At 42.7% G+C, this 16,693-nt stretch overlaps 1 protein-coding gene across 4 annotated transcripts in view; it reads right to left on the bottom strand.

Annotated features, from left to right (window-relative positions):
* NUP93 (nucleoporin 93) overlaps window positions 1-16,693 on the bottom strand; it is a 102,944-nt gene that overhangs the window by 14,589 nt on the left and 71,662 nt on the right. For all 4 annotated transcript variants that reach the window (XM_084757726.1, XM_084757725.1, XM_084757728.1 and 1 more), the window contains 4 exons: window positions 13,171-13,299; window positions 7,448-7,522; window positions 5,384-5,473; window positions 4,012-4,151 (listed from right to left, as the gene is read on the bottom strand). In XM_084757726.1, coding sequence (XP_084613852.1) covers window positions 4,012-4,151; window positions 5,384-5,473; window positions 7,448-7,522; window positions 13,171-13,299 — 434 coding nt within the window. The remainder of the gene's footprint in view (window positions 1-4,011; window positions 4,152-5,383; window positions 5,474-7,447; window positions 7,523-13,170; window positions 13,300-16,693) is intronic.

Here is a 16,693-nt window from a genome sequence, read left to right on the forward strand (position 1 = left end):
ACTGTACAGGCCTGATTTTAAATCTCATACACAAGAGGAAAACATACATACATACATAATGAAGCAAATTTCATTTTTACCATTGTACAGATTTTTACTACAGATGCTCCCAAAGAATTCCTAGGGGAATATAGCTGAAGTCGTCAAATGCTTTAAAGGTGGAGCCTAATGTTCTAGTGGGTTTGTTTTTTAAAGACAACCCTTTTTCTTTTAAAGAACTTAAAGTAAATTCCATAAAAAGTCCAAATAGTCCAGTGAATACCATCACACCCTTTATCTAGCGCAGCAGTCACTGACATCTGCATGTGCTTCCTGCCTCTACACTTCCTATCCCACCCCAAAACACACTTAGGAATGTGATTCTGCTTGTTTGTAGAAGCATTTAAAAATGTTATGAAAATCATAGCTACCTAACCCATGTCAGCCATGGACTTCCTGAGAGCCAGAACATTTCCTACCTAACCCAGATACCACTGTAACAGCCAGAAACTGAATATTAACAAACTACTATCTAAAGTACAAGCCACTGCCAAGTTTTATAATAATGGAGCTGACCTGTTTCCTATTCTCCTACTCACGGTCCACTCTATTCCCTGCATCCGTTTGTCTGAGATAGGGTCTTACTCCGTAGCCCAGGCTGTTCTGAAACTATGCTGGGGGGGGGGGTTACCTTGTACTCATAGCGATCCTTCTGCCTCAGCCTCCTAAGTGGTAACATTACAGGGCATGAGGTACAGCATCCAATAGTTTGTTTTCTTTCTAAATCCCAGGACCCAATTTATAAAATCCAAGGCAACAAACTGCCAGGCACTTTCATTCCCCTTTAGTCTAGGGAGTTCTCCTACCTTTCTGCCTTTCATGACACCCACCTGTTTAAAGAACCAAGGAAAGCTGTCTGATAGAATGTCTCACAGGCTGCATCATCTCTGTGTGACTCAACCCAGTAACTATTTGTACACAATGAGGGTCTTTTACTGGTAGCTACTACATATGGTTCTCTTGGCTACCAAGATTGACCAGATCTTTCCATTATAACAGCCCACTACAATATGACACTCTTCTCTTTGTACTTACTAAACAATCTGTGAGTCTATTTAGCTCCTCTGTCCGCTGCCAATGTTTTTTACCTAACATTTTCAGTTTTCATTGGCAGTCTTTATGAACCATCACTACAGTGACGACTACAAAACACTATCATTCAATCTTCACTTCCCTGCTTTGTACCATGTGTCTTTCTAAGTACGTCTACTCATTCAACAGTCCATACTATAATAAGAACTCTCCAAACACGTTCGTTTGAGAACATAATAGACTGCCTCAAAAGGTCAGGCATCTCATAAACACAAAGATGTGCAACATCAGGTTAGATGTTGTGAGCAAGTGAGGTGGGAGAAAAGAGATAGCGAATAAACCTGAAGGCCAATTACAGAGAACAATGTGTGAAATTTGATGCAGTTAGTAGAAATGGTGTCAAAGAATTCAAAGTTGAGCAATGTAAAACTACATATTATATATATCCGGATCATAACTGTAGAAAAAGTGAAACTAAGTACTCATGACAAAAGAGGGAGGAGGGCGGAGACTCCTCAGAGGCAAGAAGGAGCCTCTGGGGTGAGGGACGGGTGCTGCTCTTTTTCTCAGGTCTTTTCAGCAGTTTCTAGAATTCCTATGAAAAGCATGCATCATACTAAATGGAGAAGAAGCACAAGGTAACTTAACCAATGCATCCTCCACCACCACACATATTTAAAAGCACAAGAAGAGAGAAAAGAGCTAGCTCCCTGCAGTAGCCAAACTGATGCCTAGTACTACCCTCTTCCAACCTGTAGTAAGACAGCTTGGGTACTGGCAAGATCCTAAATTAAAGAATGCTAAACTCCCTGAGAACCAGGACAAGTGCATCCGACCTCTGGCCCTGGAACACGGAAGGGACAGACCAAGCCTGTATTTTCTCAACATTTGTGGCCTGGTATCTAAAAACATATTTGGAACTAGGTCTACTTTACCATCTGGTGGATTATGTAACTTGAAACACTGCGTGTATATTGTCAGCAAAAAGCATCTGCAGAAATACTGTAACCCTGACTATAGCTTCTCTAAATGGGTGATAAGGAAGCACTCGAAAGGAATCTGTTAGAGAGTGATGCTACTCAAGAGATGGAGAAAGGCTCTGCTAACTGGACAGGAGCTTCAAGAGATCGCTAAAAGTCCAGTTAGGGAGTAGACAAAGAACAAACAACTATGTGCTGGAGAGATGGCTCAGCAGTTAAGAGAACCTGTTGCTCTTGCTGAGGACCTGGTTGGATTCCCAGCATCCACGTGGCAGTTCACAGCTATCTGTCTCCATACACCCTTTTCTGACTTCACTGGCATCAGGCACAACACATGTACTTGCAGGAAGAATACTCATATACACAAAATAAAATAGATACATTTAAAAAACTAAAAAAGTGGAATAAATAATGAAATGGAATACATAAACAAAGGAATGCAGCCTACTAGCCAAAAAACTAGCTTAACAATTAGGTTTATCAGAAAGAGCATTTTTAATTAAAACATTTTTTAAAATTCTTTAAGATAGTTATATGGTATAAGAAAACTTGGCTTATAGTTTGCCAACTAAAATGAATAAATGTTACTATATTAGGTTTTTCATATAAGTTTAGCCAACGGGGTTGGAGAGATGCCCTATCAGTTGGAAGCACTGACGGCTCTTCCAGAGGACATGAGATTCAATTCCAGCACCCACATGGTGGCTGGCTCACAAGGATCTGTAACTCCCAAGGGATCCAACACGCTCTTCTGGCCCCCATGGACACTGCACTCTTATGGTACACAAACATACTTGCAGGGGGGAAAAAAAAAACACCATACAGATAAAAACATAAGCTGAAAAAAAAAGTCTATCTAAAGTCTGAAGAATTGTTTTATAAAACCTTTACACACACATAGACTAGAAAAATTAAACAACAACAAAGAAAAAGAACCAAACCTCCTTTTATAGTTCCAGCTTTCTTGTAACAAAGAAATGGAGACTAGTGAGGGAGCTCATTTCTTGTGGCTAAGGTAATTAGCATGATGTCTGATATAAAAACCAGTCCCCTGCAGCATCAAGTCTGAATTCCCTCAGGGAACTCTCTAATGAATATTATTTTGTTGACAAAGAGCAACCACACTGCAAGGCTGCTGGCAGCTGCAGAGACTGTGTGGCAAAGGCTGCAATTCAGCTAGTATACTCAGTAAGCTTTCTCTTCTCAAGCCAGCAGGGTGACACCCAGCACTCTGCCTCTAAAGTAGAGTCTGCTGCACACCCATGACCATCCCTGCTAGGAATCCAGAGTTCCACCACGAGGGAGGAACGGCACCGGCCTAATGGTGAAGTGGACAACAGAGCACGAGGGCACAGCCACGAGCCCCTCAACCCTGACTAGTGAGGAGGTGGCAGACACCCAGGCACAGCGCACTGGCCTCAGCTGCTATGCAGAGCCCTGACTCAAGGCGTAACCGGATAGGAGCAGGAAGGGTAAAGTTACAGGCCTTCCTAAGGGTTCAAAGTCTTCATATGGCAAGGGTGAGTTAAAATGCTCTTAAAAAAAAAAACAAAAAACAAACAAACAAAAACAAAAACAAAAACAAAAAAAACAGAGGAACCTGAGGTGTGAATGCTGAACTATATTAGGAAAGCAGGATTATGACCAAAGTATTTATGCTCTAATCCACGTCTTCACATTAAACAATGGAAAGCAGAGAAATAACAGATGTCAACTGTGCTCCTCCTCACCACCATGCCCATGCCTGATTTTACCAGCTGCAGAGACAGCAGATAAGAGTTCTGACAACAGGATTCCCTCAGCTCCAGTCAGCTGAAAGTATTCCAGTTGTAACACACTCAGCTCTAGAACTATGTAAGACTGAGGAACAGGTGACTTTAGGGAAAGTAAAAGCCAGCCCCTGCCATAGACAGACAGACAGACACGCACACATAGGGACAGACACACAGTGCTGCCTTACCTTTGCTCAAGGTATCCCAAGGCCTGTCTGACGAACTCCATGCGCACTTCCACACTGCTTCGGCTCTTCAGGGCGTCAGTTGCCGGTGCCAATACCACATCTGTCATTTGCTTTACCATGGCCCACATGTCAGAAATGCTCTGCATGTAAATGAGATGCATATGACAATGCTAGGGAGAAGTTCTGGGGCTCTGATCGCAATGGCAGAATGAGGAAGGCTGAGGTTTTATGTCTAGACAGCCCCCCACCCCCAAGCTCAAATTCAGGGCAGAAGATGGGCCTCTGCCTTGCCAGTCACCAGCCTCTGACCACTGATGAACACCCTGCCCTGCGCAGAGCTGCCTTTCAGATGCTGCCATGCAGGCCTGACAGGACCACCTGCATCGCTGGGGCATGAGGAGGTAAGAAGGGCTGAAGCTCGGTGGGTCGCCCCTTTAAGAGCATGTGAATGCAGCTCATTACCCAGAGCTCTAGGATTTTAAACACAGTCCTTACAAGGTTATTTAAGTTTCTTAAGGCTTAAAATAAGAGTTTAACCTAAATAACAAAGGCTTTGTCCTCCCAGAGGCTCTCTGGGCTGCCACTGCAGCCTATTTTCTGAGTCAATGTCCTAGCCTTCCATTTTCCCTCCCACTCCTCCTCAAGAGTGCCTGCAGGAAAGAGGCATTTCTTTGTGTTCCCCTACCCAGTGGGCCTCCTCTCCCCAGGCTCTAAATTTCTCCTTCAAAAATGTGTTTTCTGGCCTCTTGCAACACTCTAAAGATAGAACCAGAGAAATGCAACACAGGAGAGAAGCGCTGGCTCTCACAGTGCCTCTCTCAACAGTGAAAGCTGTAGAACACTAGGCAAATACAACCAGAGAATTCTCACTTCTGTCTTTACATGTTTGTGTTGACTTATATTTGGTTACTGGAAAGAATGCACATTTTTGAAAAGCAAATCCACATATGGTGCTTCAGATTCCACAACAGGCTTCCCTCTAGCACTTTTTAATGCACCTCTATCCCCACCCATCCACTGCTGGGATTAAAACAGAAAGTGGATGAGTTAAATTCAAGGAAGTTGCACAAACTATGCCTCAGGCCATTTGGCTTTCCTTCAAGAGCCTGCTGGTACCCAAGGAGAAAAAAAATAGCCAAGAACCCAAACAACTCAAGGCCTTTTACCACTGACTAGCCCCAGCTGGGCCTTTTGAAGATACATTTTTTAAAAACCACCATAAACACAATCACTCCACATTTATACAAAACACTGGAAAAAAGAATGTTATCTCATAGAACAGACTCCCTTAGCACACTGCAGCCAAGTCTAGAAGACGCTGGCCCATCTGAGCTCTGCACTTGTGCCCCTACCAGGTTTGCTCAGCCACTACCTTGTCATCCAGCTCTGCGACAGATGAACACAGGTCCACCAGGTTAGGCTGCAGGTGTCCACTCACAATCTTCTCGTTGTAGATATAAATCTGAAATAAAGGAAAATAAAGTAAAAATCATGAGCTATTTTCATTTCCTTTTAAGATCTGAAGTCATTCTGAAGCCAGCAAGTGGTCAGTAGAGGCTTGTGCCTAATCAGCCACAAGGCCAGGTCTCCAGCTGTGGCTAATCACTAGCCCAGCCTTACAGACACCTGAAAAGCAAAGAGAGCCATCGTCTGAGGACAGGGCCTAGGACCAAAAAGGAAGATGAGACTACAGAACTACAGGTAGGATCTGGTAAAATCCACGTCAGAGGTCTGAACGGTCCCAGTGCCAGGGCTCATGGTAGGCTGCAGCCTCCTTTCTCCTTTGTTAGGACAGTGTTTACTACAAATTTGTGAGTGTTTGCTACACACTGTGAGTTCGAGGTCAGTCTGGTCTACAAAGAGAGTCCAGGACAGCCAGGGCTACACAGAGAAACCCTGTCTCGAAAAACAACAACAAAACAAAACAACAACAGATACACTTTTCTTTGGATTTGGTTATAAATTATTAAAATGACAAATGTTACAAACAAAACTCTACTGCTGCAGAAGACTTCTACATTTTGAAGTCCTTGCTCTACTGAGGACTGAACTAATGACAAATCATGGCCCCTTCTACTTTAAATGGAGGATACTGATGTCATTTAACTTCCAGGGCTGTCACAAAGCACAAGCAGTACTTACTTCACTCAGTGAGCATGTCCTAGGAGGCTCCCTTTGAAAGGGCGTGGCTGGCATACTCTGTCCTCTTCCCTAGTTCAGGGGTGTGGCTTCCCCTCTCCCAGAGGCTCCTCACTATATATAAAATCCAGGCATTTTTGCCCCCCTTTGTTCTCCTCTTTCTTTCTGTATCTCTCCCTTTTCTCTCGCCCTCTCTCCCACTGTATGGTAGCAGAGAGGCGCTTTCAATAAACCTGCTTTTATACACTGTAACTTCATCTTGCCATTAGCTCATTCTGTTATTTTAATCAGAATTAGTATAGGAAAAAGAGGGAGAGTAACCTTAAAAACTAGAGAAGGAAATGAAGTCTAGTGGGGAAATGTGGAGTGTTAGGAAGGGGATGTCACCTCTGGTTCAGCTGCCTGGGGTTTGAAGCAGCAATGTATGAAGGAAGAGACTTTAACCTCAAACCTGCTCCCACCCTGTGGCATATTGTCTCTGCTTTTACTGTTGCTTAAAACAAATCTACATTTACACTAGCATTTAGAATATGTCTCTCAACAAGTGTCAATCAAGATTTCTGATACCTGATATAGTTATTTGATTAGTAGCTGAAGAGTGAGTCAGTCCAATAGTTTCTCATAGGCCCTTGCTCCCTTTCTGTAGCTGCCATATGTTTCTGGCCCCAACTCCCCAACCCCAGGGCGGTAGGAGGGAAGGGAGTCGGGGAGGTATCCACCTGTCCTCTCAGGTTCATGGTTAAGTGATGCACGGCAAAACACCTTGAGGCTTTGTGGCAACTACAATAAAACCCAGGCTTGACTGGCATTGCTTTATTCCAATAGTCAACCCCAGCTAAGTCCTGCACATAGCTCTACACAGACCATCTTGATCCATACTTACTGATGCAGCATGACCCCTAACACCAGGAGCATCCTTACCTCCACTACAATGCTAAGTAGTGTCTGCACACTGTGCTTATCAAGGTATACCATTAGCCAGCCAAGTAGTTCAGTTAATACAGAACTCCATTTACTATGCTTTATAGTTACTCAAGGCTTCATTCCTCAGGAAGCTATTGCCAACAATGCATTGGAGGGGGCAGATTTCAATTTCCCAGCACTATCTGAGTCATTAGATTACCCTATTTAACCAAATGGAGAACGGTGGCATTCATGGTAAAATATTAACTAATGCCGTGAGTGAGAAGCCCACTTGCCTCAGGTCTGACTTTGGTGTGAAGTCACTATTGCCCCTGACTCTCCGAGGATCAGCATTCTTTCCCCAGCATTAGATCTTTCTAAAAGGCATACTCACCTGCCGAGCATAGGCCATCTCAATGCTATCCAGAGAACTTCGACCAGGAGGACCCACATCACTGATGTAACTTGGCTATAAATAAAGACACACCCAGGACTGGTTAAGAACCATACTCGATCACCTGAGGCATAAAAATCATATAAACGCATCCATGTCTGTAAGGTGGTAAGTGGGGAACCTGGTCTGGGGACACAGGGAAAAGAAAGGAGAACAGCAATGCTATGCTACAAGGACATGGGCTCAGCTATCCTTTAACAGCCTCAGGAAATATTTTCCAGTACTAAAAACCTAATTTTAAAAATTATGCATTTAAAGAGTAGTTGATTGCAGCCCCTGAATTTCCATTTAAATGACTTCTGCCTTAATGCTCTTGTTTTCAAAAGCACCTCTCCTTCAGTTGCCCTTGGCCAACCCATTATTTTACCACACATAAAGTCAATTATCCATCAACAGGATTTGTGCACTGTAATTCCTAAATAGAAGCGGCTGGCAAACATTCCATGGGCAAGGCTGCCTAAAAACTGGGAGCACGGATGCCAGCACACTGTATGGGAGAATGTTCCCTACACCTCCAACCTCCAACCTCCATCAGTTCTCTCTGCACTGGAAAAAATGTAGTCCATATATTAAGCCATGCTGGGCGTGACAAGACAGAACATGATAGAGGGGTGGATAACAAGGGAACCAGAAACCAGAAAGGCAAAGAAGCCAGGCGAACAGGGCCAGAGAAGGGAGGGCTCATGAAGAGCATGGACGTATGTGGGGAGACTGCAGTGCACAGCGCTACCCCAGCCCAGTCCCACACAGGCTGGGGCTGGGCTCCTCAGAGGAGAGGGCATTCGGAAAACAAGCGTCCTGGGACAGTTAGGCATGAAGCAAAAGGGAACTGCAACCTGTTATTTCAGCACTCATGATTGTGCAAAGTATATCCAGAGGTGTGTAAAACTTTCCCAAGAGGTTCACTCTAGGCAGGGGAGGGGGAACTTAACTGTAACAGCACTTGCACAAAACAAGTCTAGGATTAAAAACTAAGCCCAGTGATACCACATAAGGATAGATAGATAGATGAATTCCTACATAACAAGGTTTTACCTTCATGAACACAAAGAGGAATCAAACTGATTAATTTACAAAAATTTAAAAAGTCCAGGACCACTAGGAAACAACAACAAAAACCAAACAAAACTCAGGCCCAGAACAACCGAGGTCTAAATGCTCACTGGTGTATAGCCACCATTCCTATGAAGAAAAACTAACACACACCTACATGCAACAACACGCATAGGATTGACAGAAGTTGTCTGGATAGGCAGGGTGGGTGTGTAACAGTGTGCCCTGTGAGGAAACCTAGGTGGTCCACCACAGGAGTCAAAGGAAGGACTGGATCAACAGAGTCTTCAACATCTTCTGCAAAGAGCAGCAGTGGAGCACTGTCTGTGCTTGGAACCCTACTCAAACCCCAACACGAAGTAGGCCCATGCCTTAGGATTTTGCTAGGGAGCAAAATACACAACTGAGAATCTAGTGTGAGGCTGTCAAATTCAAACTGTCAGTCCATATTTTACCAAATCAATTATACCATTCATGTAAGACATGTCACACATGCCACTGTATGCTGGAGAGAAAAAAGTGCTGTCAAACTACAAGCCACTGAGTAAGCCATTGTGACTTCAGAGATGTTAAAATATAGACAGGAAAGCTGTATGACTGACACTTGAAATATGGTGTTAAGCCTCTTATCAAAGTTAGTAGCAGCCCCACAGTCACTGAGTCTCACACACCCGGGCAGAGCAGCAGCCATGTCATCTGTGATGAAGCCTCAGCTCAGCTTCTTGCCGAGTCACTTTCCAGACAACTGAACTGGGGATCTGCCCATTGACCATGGCCAAAATCCAACTTTCCTCATCAAATCCACCTTTAAATACTGCTTTTTTTTTTTTTTAAAGAAGTGTGTCTCAGAGAGAAGGGAAAAAAAAGTCTGTATGTATAAATGCATGTATGTATGCATACACGCACAGACAGGTTGAATTCTCTTCACCCACCTTTACGTGGGCAAGCATTTTTGCCCACTAAACCATCTCACCAGCCCCAAAAATACAGTTTTAAATGTTGGATAGGATACATCTAGGAATTCCCACACTGCTCACCTCCGCCTTGTCATGCAAGCCACAGGCACTGAACTCCTTCCTCACACTGACCACATATAAGAACTGAGGCACGAGGGTGCACAGCAGGGTGAACAGCATCAAGAGACTCATGCTAAAGCACATTATTTTTATCCAGGCAACACTTGAAAAGTTAATAAGCTTTCAATTCCTATCTTCCTTTAGAAGTTATGTCTCTTTCTTCAATGACATCCTAAGGATATTAATTTTTCAAATAACTTCATGCTATTAAAGTGTCACTTCCTTTATTAAAACTTGCCAGGCACAGATAGTAACAGCATTTTTGTTCTTCTGTTATTGAAAGGCTCCAGGGAAGAACAAACATTCCAGGGACTACCATATTTTCAGTTCAGTTCTGTCTTAAAATGTTTCTCCTGAAAGCCTCAGGTTCATTTTTATATTAAATTATCCAAATCTGGACATTTTCCTTCAAATATAAGGTTAACTCAAAATTATCTGAGGCCTCCTCTCTAACGACTCTCAATCCACAATCCTAACAACAAGATGTCCAGAAAATAATGCTGTGGTCACCAATTCTTCTTTAATTATTATTATTATTTTTATTTATACCACAATTTTTCACTCTTAGTAATACTTCATAAATCAAGAGAGACAAAGATCCATATTAAAACAACTGGCCTCAACAATGTGCAGCTTACCAAATGCCAAGAGAGCTGTAACACTGCCCAGACCTGGAACATGCACCTTATGCCAAGCTCTAGGCTGCAGCTTTATACCTATTCCCAGAAAAGAAGGTGTTTCAGAACAAGAAATCCAGGCTCAGACTTAATTCTGAGGTCTGTCATCTGCCTTTCAATCTGTGTCTTCTCCTCTACAGGACAAATAAAGACAATAGATCTTTCCATCATTTTGAAGAAAATCACATGGAAAGAACCTGTGAAAACACAGGATTCAATATACTACAAAATGGTTAAATTCTGAATGATAACACCAAGTTTGGCAAAGATATGAAACAAATGGGTGGAGGATATACTTACGAAACCATTTAGGAGCAGTGTCTAGTAAAGCTGAACCTTACAGGGTATGGGGGTTCATGCCAAGAGGCTGAGACAAGAGGATCACTGTAGGTTTGAGGCCAGCTTGGACTATACAGTGAGTTTTGGCCCAGCCTGGGCTACAGAGTAAGACCCTATCTCAAAAAGACAAAGACAAAAAAAAAAAAAAAAAAGCGAAAATGTTTTCTTGGGGGCAGTGTTAGTATTGAACCCAGGGCCTGGTGCATGCTAAAGTGCTGCTCTAGTGAACTCCAACTCTAGTCCCAAAGCTATACACACACACACACACACCCCTAGCAATTTCCTCTCAGGTGTACCCAAAAGAAACAGAAATATATTTTCATCAAAATTTAAAGGAATTGCTCTTAACAGTATTATTTATGGTGGTCAAGAACTGGAAACTACCCAGATGTCCATCAACACTAAGATGAGCAAACAGAACTAGTTCTACTGCTCAGCCATAAAATGGAAGACTTACTACTACAAATAACACATATGAGCAGGTGTTGTGCAAGAGAAGATGCTATGCAAAACAAGACATTTGATGGCTCGGGTTATAACAACTCAGAAGCAAGACCTTTGGGAGTGGGACACAAGTCAGGGGTCACTGCTGATGTGCTAGGATTGTTTCAGTATTTGTTCATTTTTAATAATTCACTGAATTATATACTTGTGACTTTTATGCTTTACTGTATAAATAAATCTTACTCTTTTGGGGAGAAGTTCAAAACAATAAAAGCAATAAAACCCGTATGTAAGCTGGGCCTAAAGCATATGTAGGCTCAGGCCTGTGAGTCCAACAGAGAGGAAGAAGAATCACCCCGAATGAGGTCAGGCCACACAGCGAGCAGCAGTCTAGTCAGGGCTTCATGTTAAAACCCTAATCTTATCTTAAAAAGAAACAGGGGTGGGGAACACAAACAAATGAACACCTCCCACAAGTTTCCAGAAAATGGCAAATTCTCTGGATAAATGGAAGAGACTTGTGTGGACCTGCCAACAATATGCAGCGATGCTACACTCTGCCAAAACCCAACCAAGAACAGCATATTAGCATGGGTGATTCTCTCCAACGGGCCTGGAGGTCATGAAAGAAGAGTCTACTGAATACACCAGTCTATTTTTGAGAGAAGAGCAATCAAGGAAGAACACTTCATTTATAGTTTATAATTATTTCAAATCCCTGTACAGAGCACAACCTATTAACACATTTTTAAAAAATGAAGTTTATAAAATCAGACCCGGCAAGAGCTGAAAGGGAAACACTAGATTAGCCGAGGGTCTTGTGTATTAGTTCTTCCTCCTCTAAGATGGTTTTCATCTCAAGTCTTTGAGTTTAGAAATATAGGACAGGGTCCTTAAGGAGCAAGTTCCCAAAATAACCAGACAGCAGCAGCTATTTACCTGGGGACTAACTGAACAGAAAGATGGGTTCTTAAATCAAAAGCATGTGCAGTATAGGTCATCAGAAGTCACCTCGAAGGTTCCACAGACTGCCAACCCATCCAATCCTTGACCCACAGTTCAGCACAGTCAGGACTTGGAAGACAACACTCTGAGGTTTGTGGCATGTTCCCACTCTGAGCCTGAGCGTAGGTACCTGTACTGGATGTGGGCACTCACCTCTAAGTCAGTACTTAGGAAGACAGGGTATGAAGATTGCAAACTTGAGGATAGCTTGTGCTAAACAATAAAATCTTGTCAAAACAAACAAAAAAAGCTAAGTATTCACCAAACAAATGCTAGGAAAAAGACTGAACAAGAAGCACTGGTAATATTGATATCACTTTTAAAACATTAAAAATGTAAATACCTTCTTCAAGATTATTTGAAATTATTTTTATAGATACTTATAAAAAAAAAAAGTTGAGATAGGATCTCATGTATCTCAGGCTGGACTTGATCTTGAACTTCTAATCCTTCTCCTCCTGAGTACTGAGGATTGAACAGAGCTTTGTGCATGCTGTACCAGTGCAGAAATAACTTTAGAAAGGGCAATAGGGCCAGATACGTGTGCTGTACATCCTCAATCCCAGCACTCAGAAGGCAGAGGCAGGCAGATCTCTATGAGTTCCAGAGTCAGCAGGGGCTATACAGAGAAATCCTGTCTTAAACAACAACAGACAAGAAAGAAAAAAACGGGGGAGGGGGGAGAAAGGAAGGAAGGAGAGACAAAGCAGTTACATGTGGATACAGCCCCCAAAGTTCCTTGCAGGAAAGATGCAGAAGAGGGCACACAATTTACGCAAAATCAGCATGCACTCTCAGACATGTACACTTGTATAAAGCAAATAGAAATGTGTGTAAGGAAGAAGTGACAGTGACGACTTACAGATTACAAAAGGGGACAGGATGGGGTATCTGGAGATAGGGTGCTTTAATTTTTGAACCATGTCTCTCTGTCTTTATTTTGTTTTTTAATTACAAAGAGAAGAAAAGTCTCAACAGTACAACTACCAATTAGCTTTGGCAATTAAGATGAACAGATGGTGCTGGGACTTCCTATTTAAACTGACAGTAGCTTTTCTGACCAACCTACCTCACTTTCTTGGGTAAAGTCAAGGGCATCCTCTCCTGAGGCCAGCAATGTGTGCAGAATTCTTTGCTTTACTTGTTCCCACTCGACCAACATTGATTCTCGATGATACTCCTCAGCCATGCCAAAGGTCTGTGAGACAGGAACAGAGAGCAAGAACACAGTGACTGTGATTTCCACTAAAACGAGACAGAACTGCCGAACAGGAGCCCCATCCACAACCACTTTTCCAGAAGCAGACCCAAACCATCATTTAAAAATCTTGCTAACAGTGGTTTATAACATACCATTTCACTGATGTGCAGCATTTTTAAAAACTCTTTTATTAAATGGTGGGAAAATAGAACTAAGGCAGAGGCAGGCAGATCTCTATGAGTTCCAGAGTCAGCCAGGGCTATACAGAGAAATCCTGTCTTAAACAACAACAAACAAGAAAGAAAAAAAAGGGGGAGGGGGGAGAAAGGAAGGAAGGAGAGACAAAGCAGTTACATGTGGATACAGCCCATGTAATTACCATTTAAAATTAATCTCACTCTTTTATGTATATAGCAATTTTGTCTACACACCACACGCTTGTCTGGAGTTACAGATGGTTGTAAGCCATGTTGGATGCTGGGAATCTAACCCAAGTCTTCTGGAAGAGCAGTCAATGCTCTCAACCGGGGAGCCATCTCTCCAAGCCAAGCCTTCTATTTTTAAGTAGACAGTTCAGTGGCAGGAAGCCCAGGTGCAATAGCCACCACCTTCTACCCTTCCAATGCTTATGCAAACTGAGGATCTGTAGCTGTTCACCAATAACAGGCTATTCCTTTCTCTACCCAGACCCTGGCAACCATCATCTTGCTCTAAAGTGGAACCATACACTGTCTTTTTACGATTGACTTATTTATTTAGCACTCCTTAAGGTCCATCACATTGACTGACACATGTGCCAAAATTTCCTTCCCTCTGTATAGAACACTGCCGAGAACATGGGTATACAGATACCTTTTCTGAGTCCTAGCTTTCAATTCTGGAGATATACTCTGATGCAGAATCACTGGCATCATATTGGTAATCTCTCTAATTTCCTGAGGCTACTTGTTTACATAAAGGATACACCACTTTACATTCCTACTGATTGTGAATCAGGGCTCCCATTTGCCCACATTCCTACCAACACTTTCTACTTGTTGTTGTTGGTTTTTGAAGGTTTATTTATTTATTATGTATACAGTGTTCTACCTACATGTACATCTGCAGGTCAGAAGAAGGCACCAGATCTCACAGATGGCTGTGAGCCACCATGTGGTTGCTGGGAATTGAACTCAGGACCTCTGGAAGAGCAGACAGTGCTCTTAACCACAGAGCCATCTCTCCAGCCCAGCAGTTCCTTTTCTTTGTAGGACATAAAACAATCATGAATCATTGATATCTTAAGATTTAACAAACACCAAAGAGGGGAGACTCCCCCAGTGATTTTACTTATTTATGTATTTTAAAGCACTAATATTTCTTGTAATAGGAAGAAAACACTAAAGATAAAAATAGCCTTCTAGGATTGATTTCCTGCCAGTCTACTCAATATCACAAAAAAAGTCTGGTAAGTACACTACTGTCAACTAGCAGAGACAAAACAGGAAGCTACCAGAACAAAGACACAAAGAGAAAAGAAAGAGAGAAACAGAGGTGTGGAAGGAGAGAGAAAAGCAATAGGCAAAGGAAGAAAGTACCACAGACAGAACTGAAACAGTTTACAGCTACACTGAATTAAGACTGTTCCTGGCCTATAATTTTTTAATCGGTAGACCAGGTTTCCCTTAGCTTAAACCCATTTTTCAAGAGGCCATTTCACCTACAAGGAGACTGGCATCTACTTTGGCAGCACTGAGAGCATATTAGTAATGCCTGCCTCATTTTGGGCAATGCAGATAATGTATGTTGATAATAGTTATGTACACAAGCTGTGGGGAACTATTAGAAAAATCAAATACACTCTTTCTACAAATGCACCGAGTTTTGAACAGTATTTATTAAAATGTAGGCTAAAAGAACAAGTGATACAATGCACATGTACACATAAAATGATTAGGAAGAAAGGCAGCACATTTTGTACTCTTTTCTACAATGTTTCCTGAAGACATGGGGAAATGTACAAAGCGTGAAAAACAGTCTTCCCCTGGTCTTGTTCTTTGTGCTGAGATCAGACAGCATGGGCGTCAAGTATGGAGGTAGGCCAGCCAGTCAGCCAGCAGTGAAACACACAGAGAAATCCTTTGTTTCTTGTTCATACACATAAACATGGAAGCTGTGCCTTCTGACTAAAGACCTGGGGGAAGAGGTGATCCTATAGATGTGACCCATGATGCGTACACAACGGTGTCACACCTTTTCTAAAGCTCCTCTTAGTGGCAAACTGACTGTCTCTTTAACCTTGACCTCTCCCAGCACAGAAAAACACAGGCATCAAGAGGCAGGAGGATCAGGGCAGGTGGCATAGAGTTTGCAAGAGCAAGCAAGACCAGGCAAAGCTGTGGCACTGGCCCAGGACACTGCAGCACCAGCAGCGTTCCTCGTGAGGACATTCTCTGGCTAAGAACCAACAGCAAAGTAGTAAAGGCAGCTGCAGAACACAGACAGTACACCTCCACAGAAAGCGGGGACAGGGACAGGAGGGCCCGTCAGTTAATTCTAGCATCAGGTAAGGGTTAAAGTTACACCAGGGGGAATTAAGTACCCCTCGCTCCCCTATTTATTGGGCCACCCTGGTACTTCTAGAAATACCAAACAGCTTTGAAAGGTTGAAGCTTTGGGGGATCATGTGCTCACGTGTCCCTTAGAAATATGCGAGGTGGGAAATAAACAAGGAGTAAGTAAAAAAAAAAGGGAACGTTGAGACCTAAAAGTCAAAAGGAAGGCAAAACTAATCACAGAAAAAACAACAAAGCAGTGGGGGAAACTACTGCAAATAAAGCTGGATGACTGTCACTGTTATATGTGAAAAGCATTACCTGTAGAACACAGTTAAGGGGAAAAGGGGGAGGCAAACTGGGTGACTGAATCAAGAACAGGTCGGGAGCTGCCGAACTTCATTTTGCCATAGGGAAGAGGGCAATTCGCTTTGCCTGTGATAACTACTGAGCTGTGGCAGCTTTTAGAAACACTTTGTAGGTTCTGAGAGTGTTGTTTTGTCTCTGCTGGGATACACCACACAGGAAAAGCAAGAACACATTTGTAGTATTTTAGTCTGTTTTCCCGGCATTTCGGCGGGACATTGGCAAGTCACTCAGACATGAAACTGCCACCGAAATGCCAGGAAGCTGCTGATTTTTTATTGAAAATCATTTTTGCTCAGCAGCAACTTTCCAGTGTCCAGCCAAGTCAGAGACATCCCTAGGCTGGCTCCAAACACTGGAATGTCTCCTTCATAAACACATATGCACACATTTTGTGCTGTGGCATGTCACCTAAATGTTTTGGCTGGCTGCACAGTTAGTCCCAGTATGGCACAATATTTAGAGACTGCCAATTTCAGACACACATTCTG

The sequence above is a fragment of the Acomys minous genome (genome assembly GCF_964271855.1).
Source record: "Acomys minous genome assembly, chromosome: 14".
In the NCBI taxonomy this organism is placed as follows: domain Eukaryota; kingdom Metazoa; phylum Chordata; class Mammalia; order Rodentia; family Muridae; genus Acomys; species Acomys minous.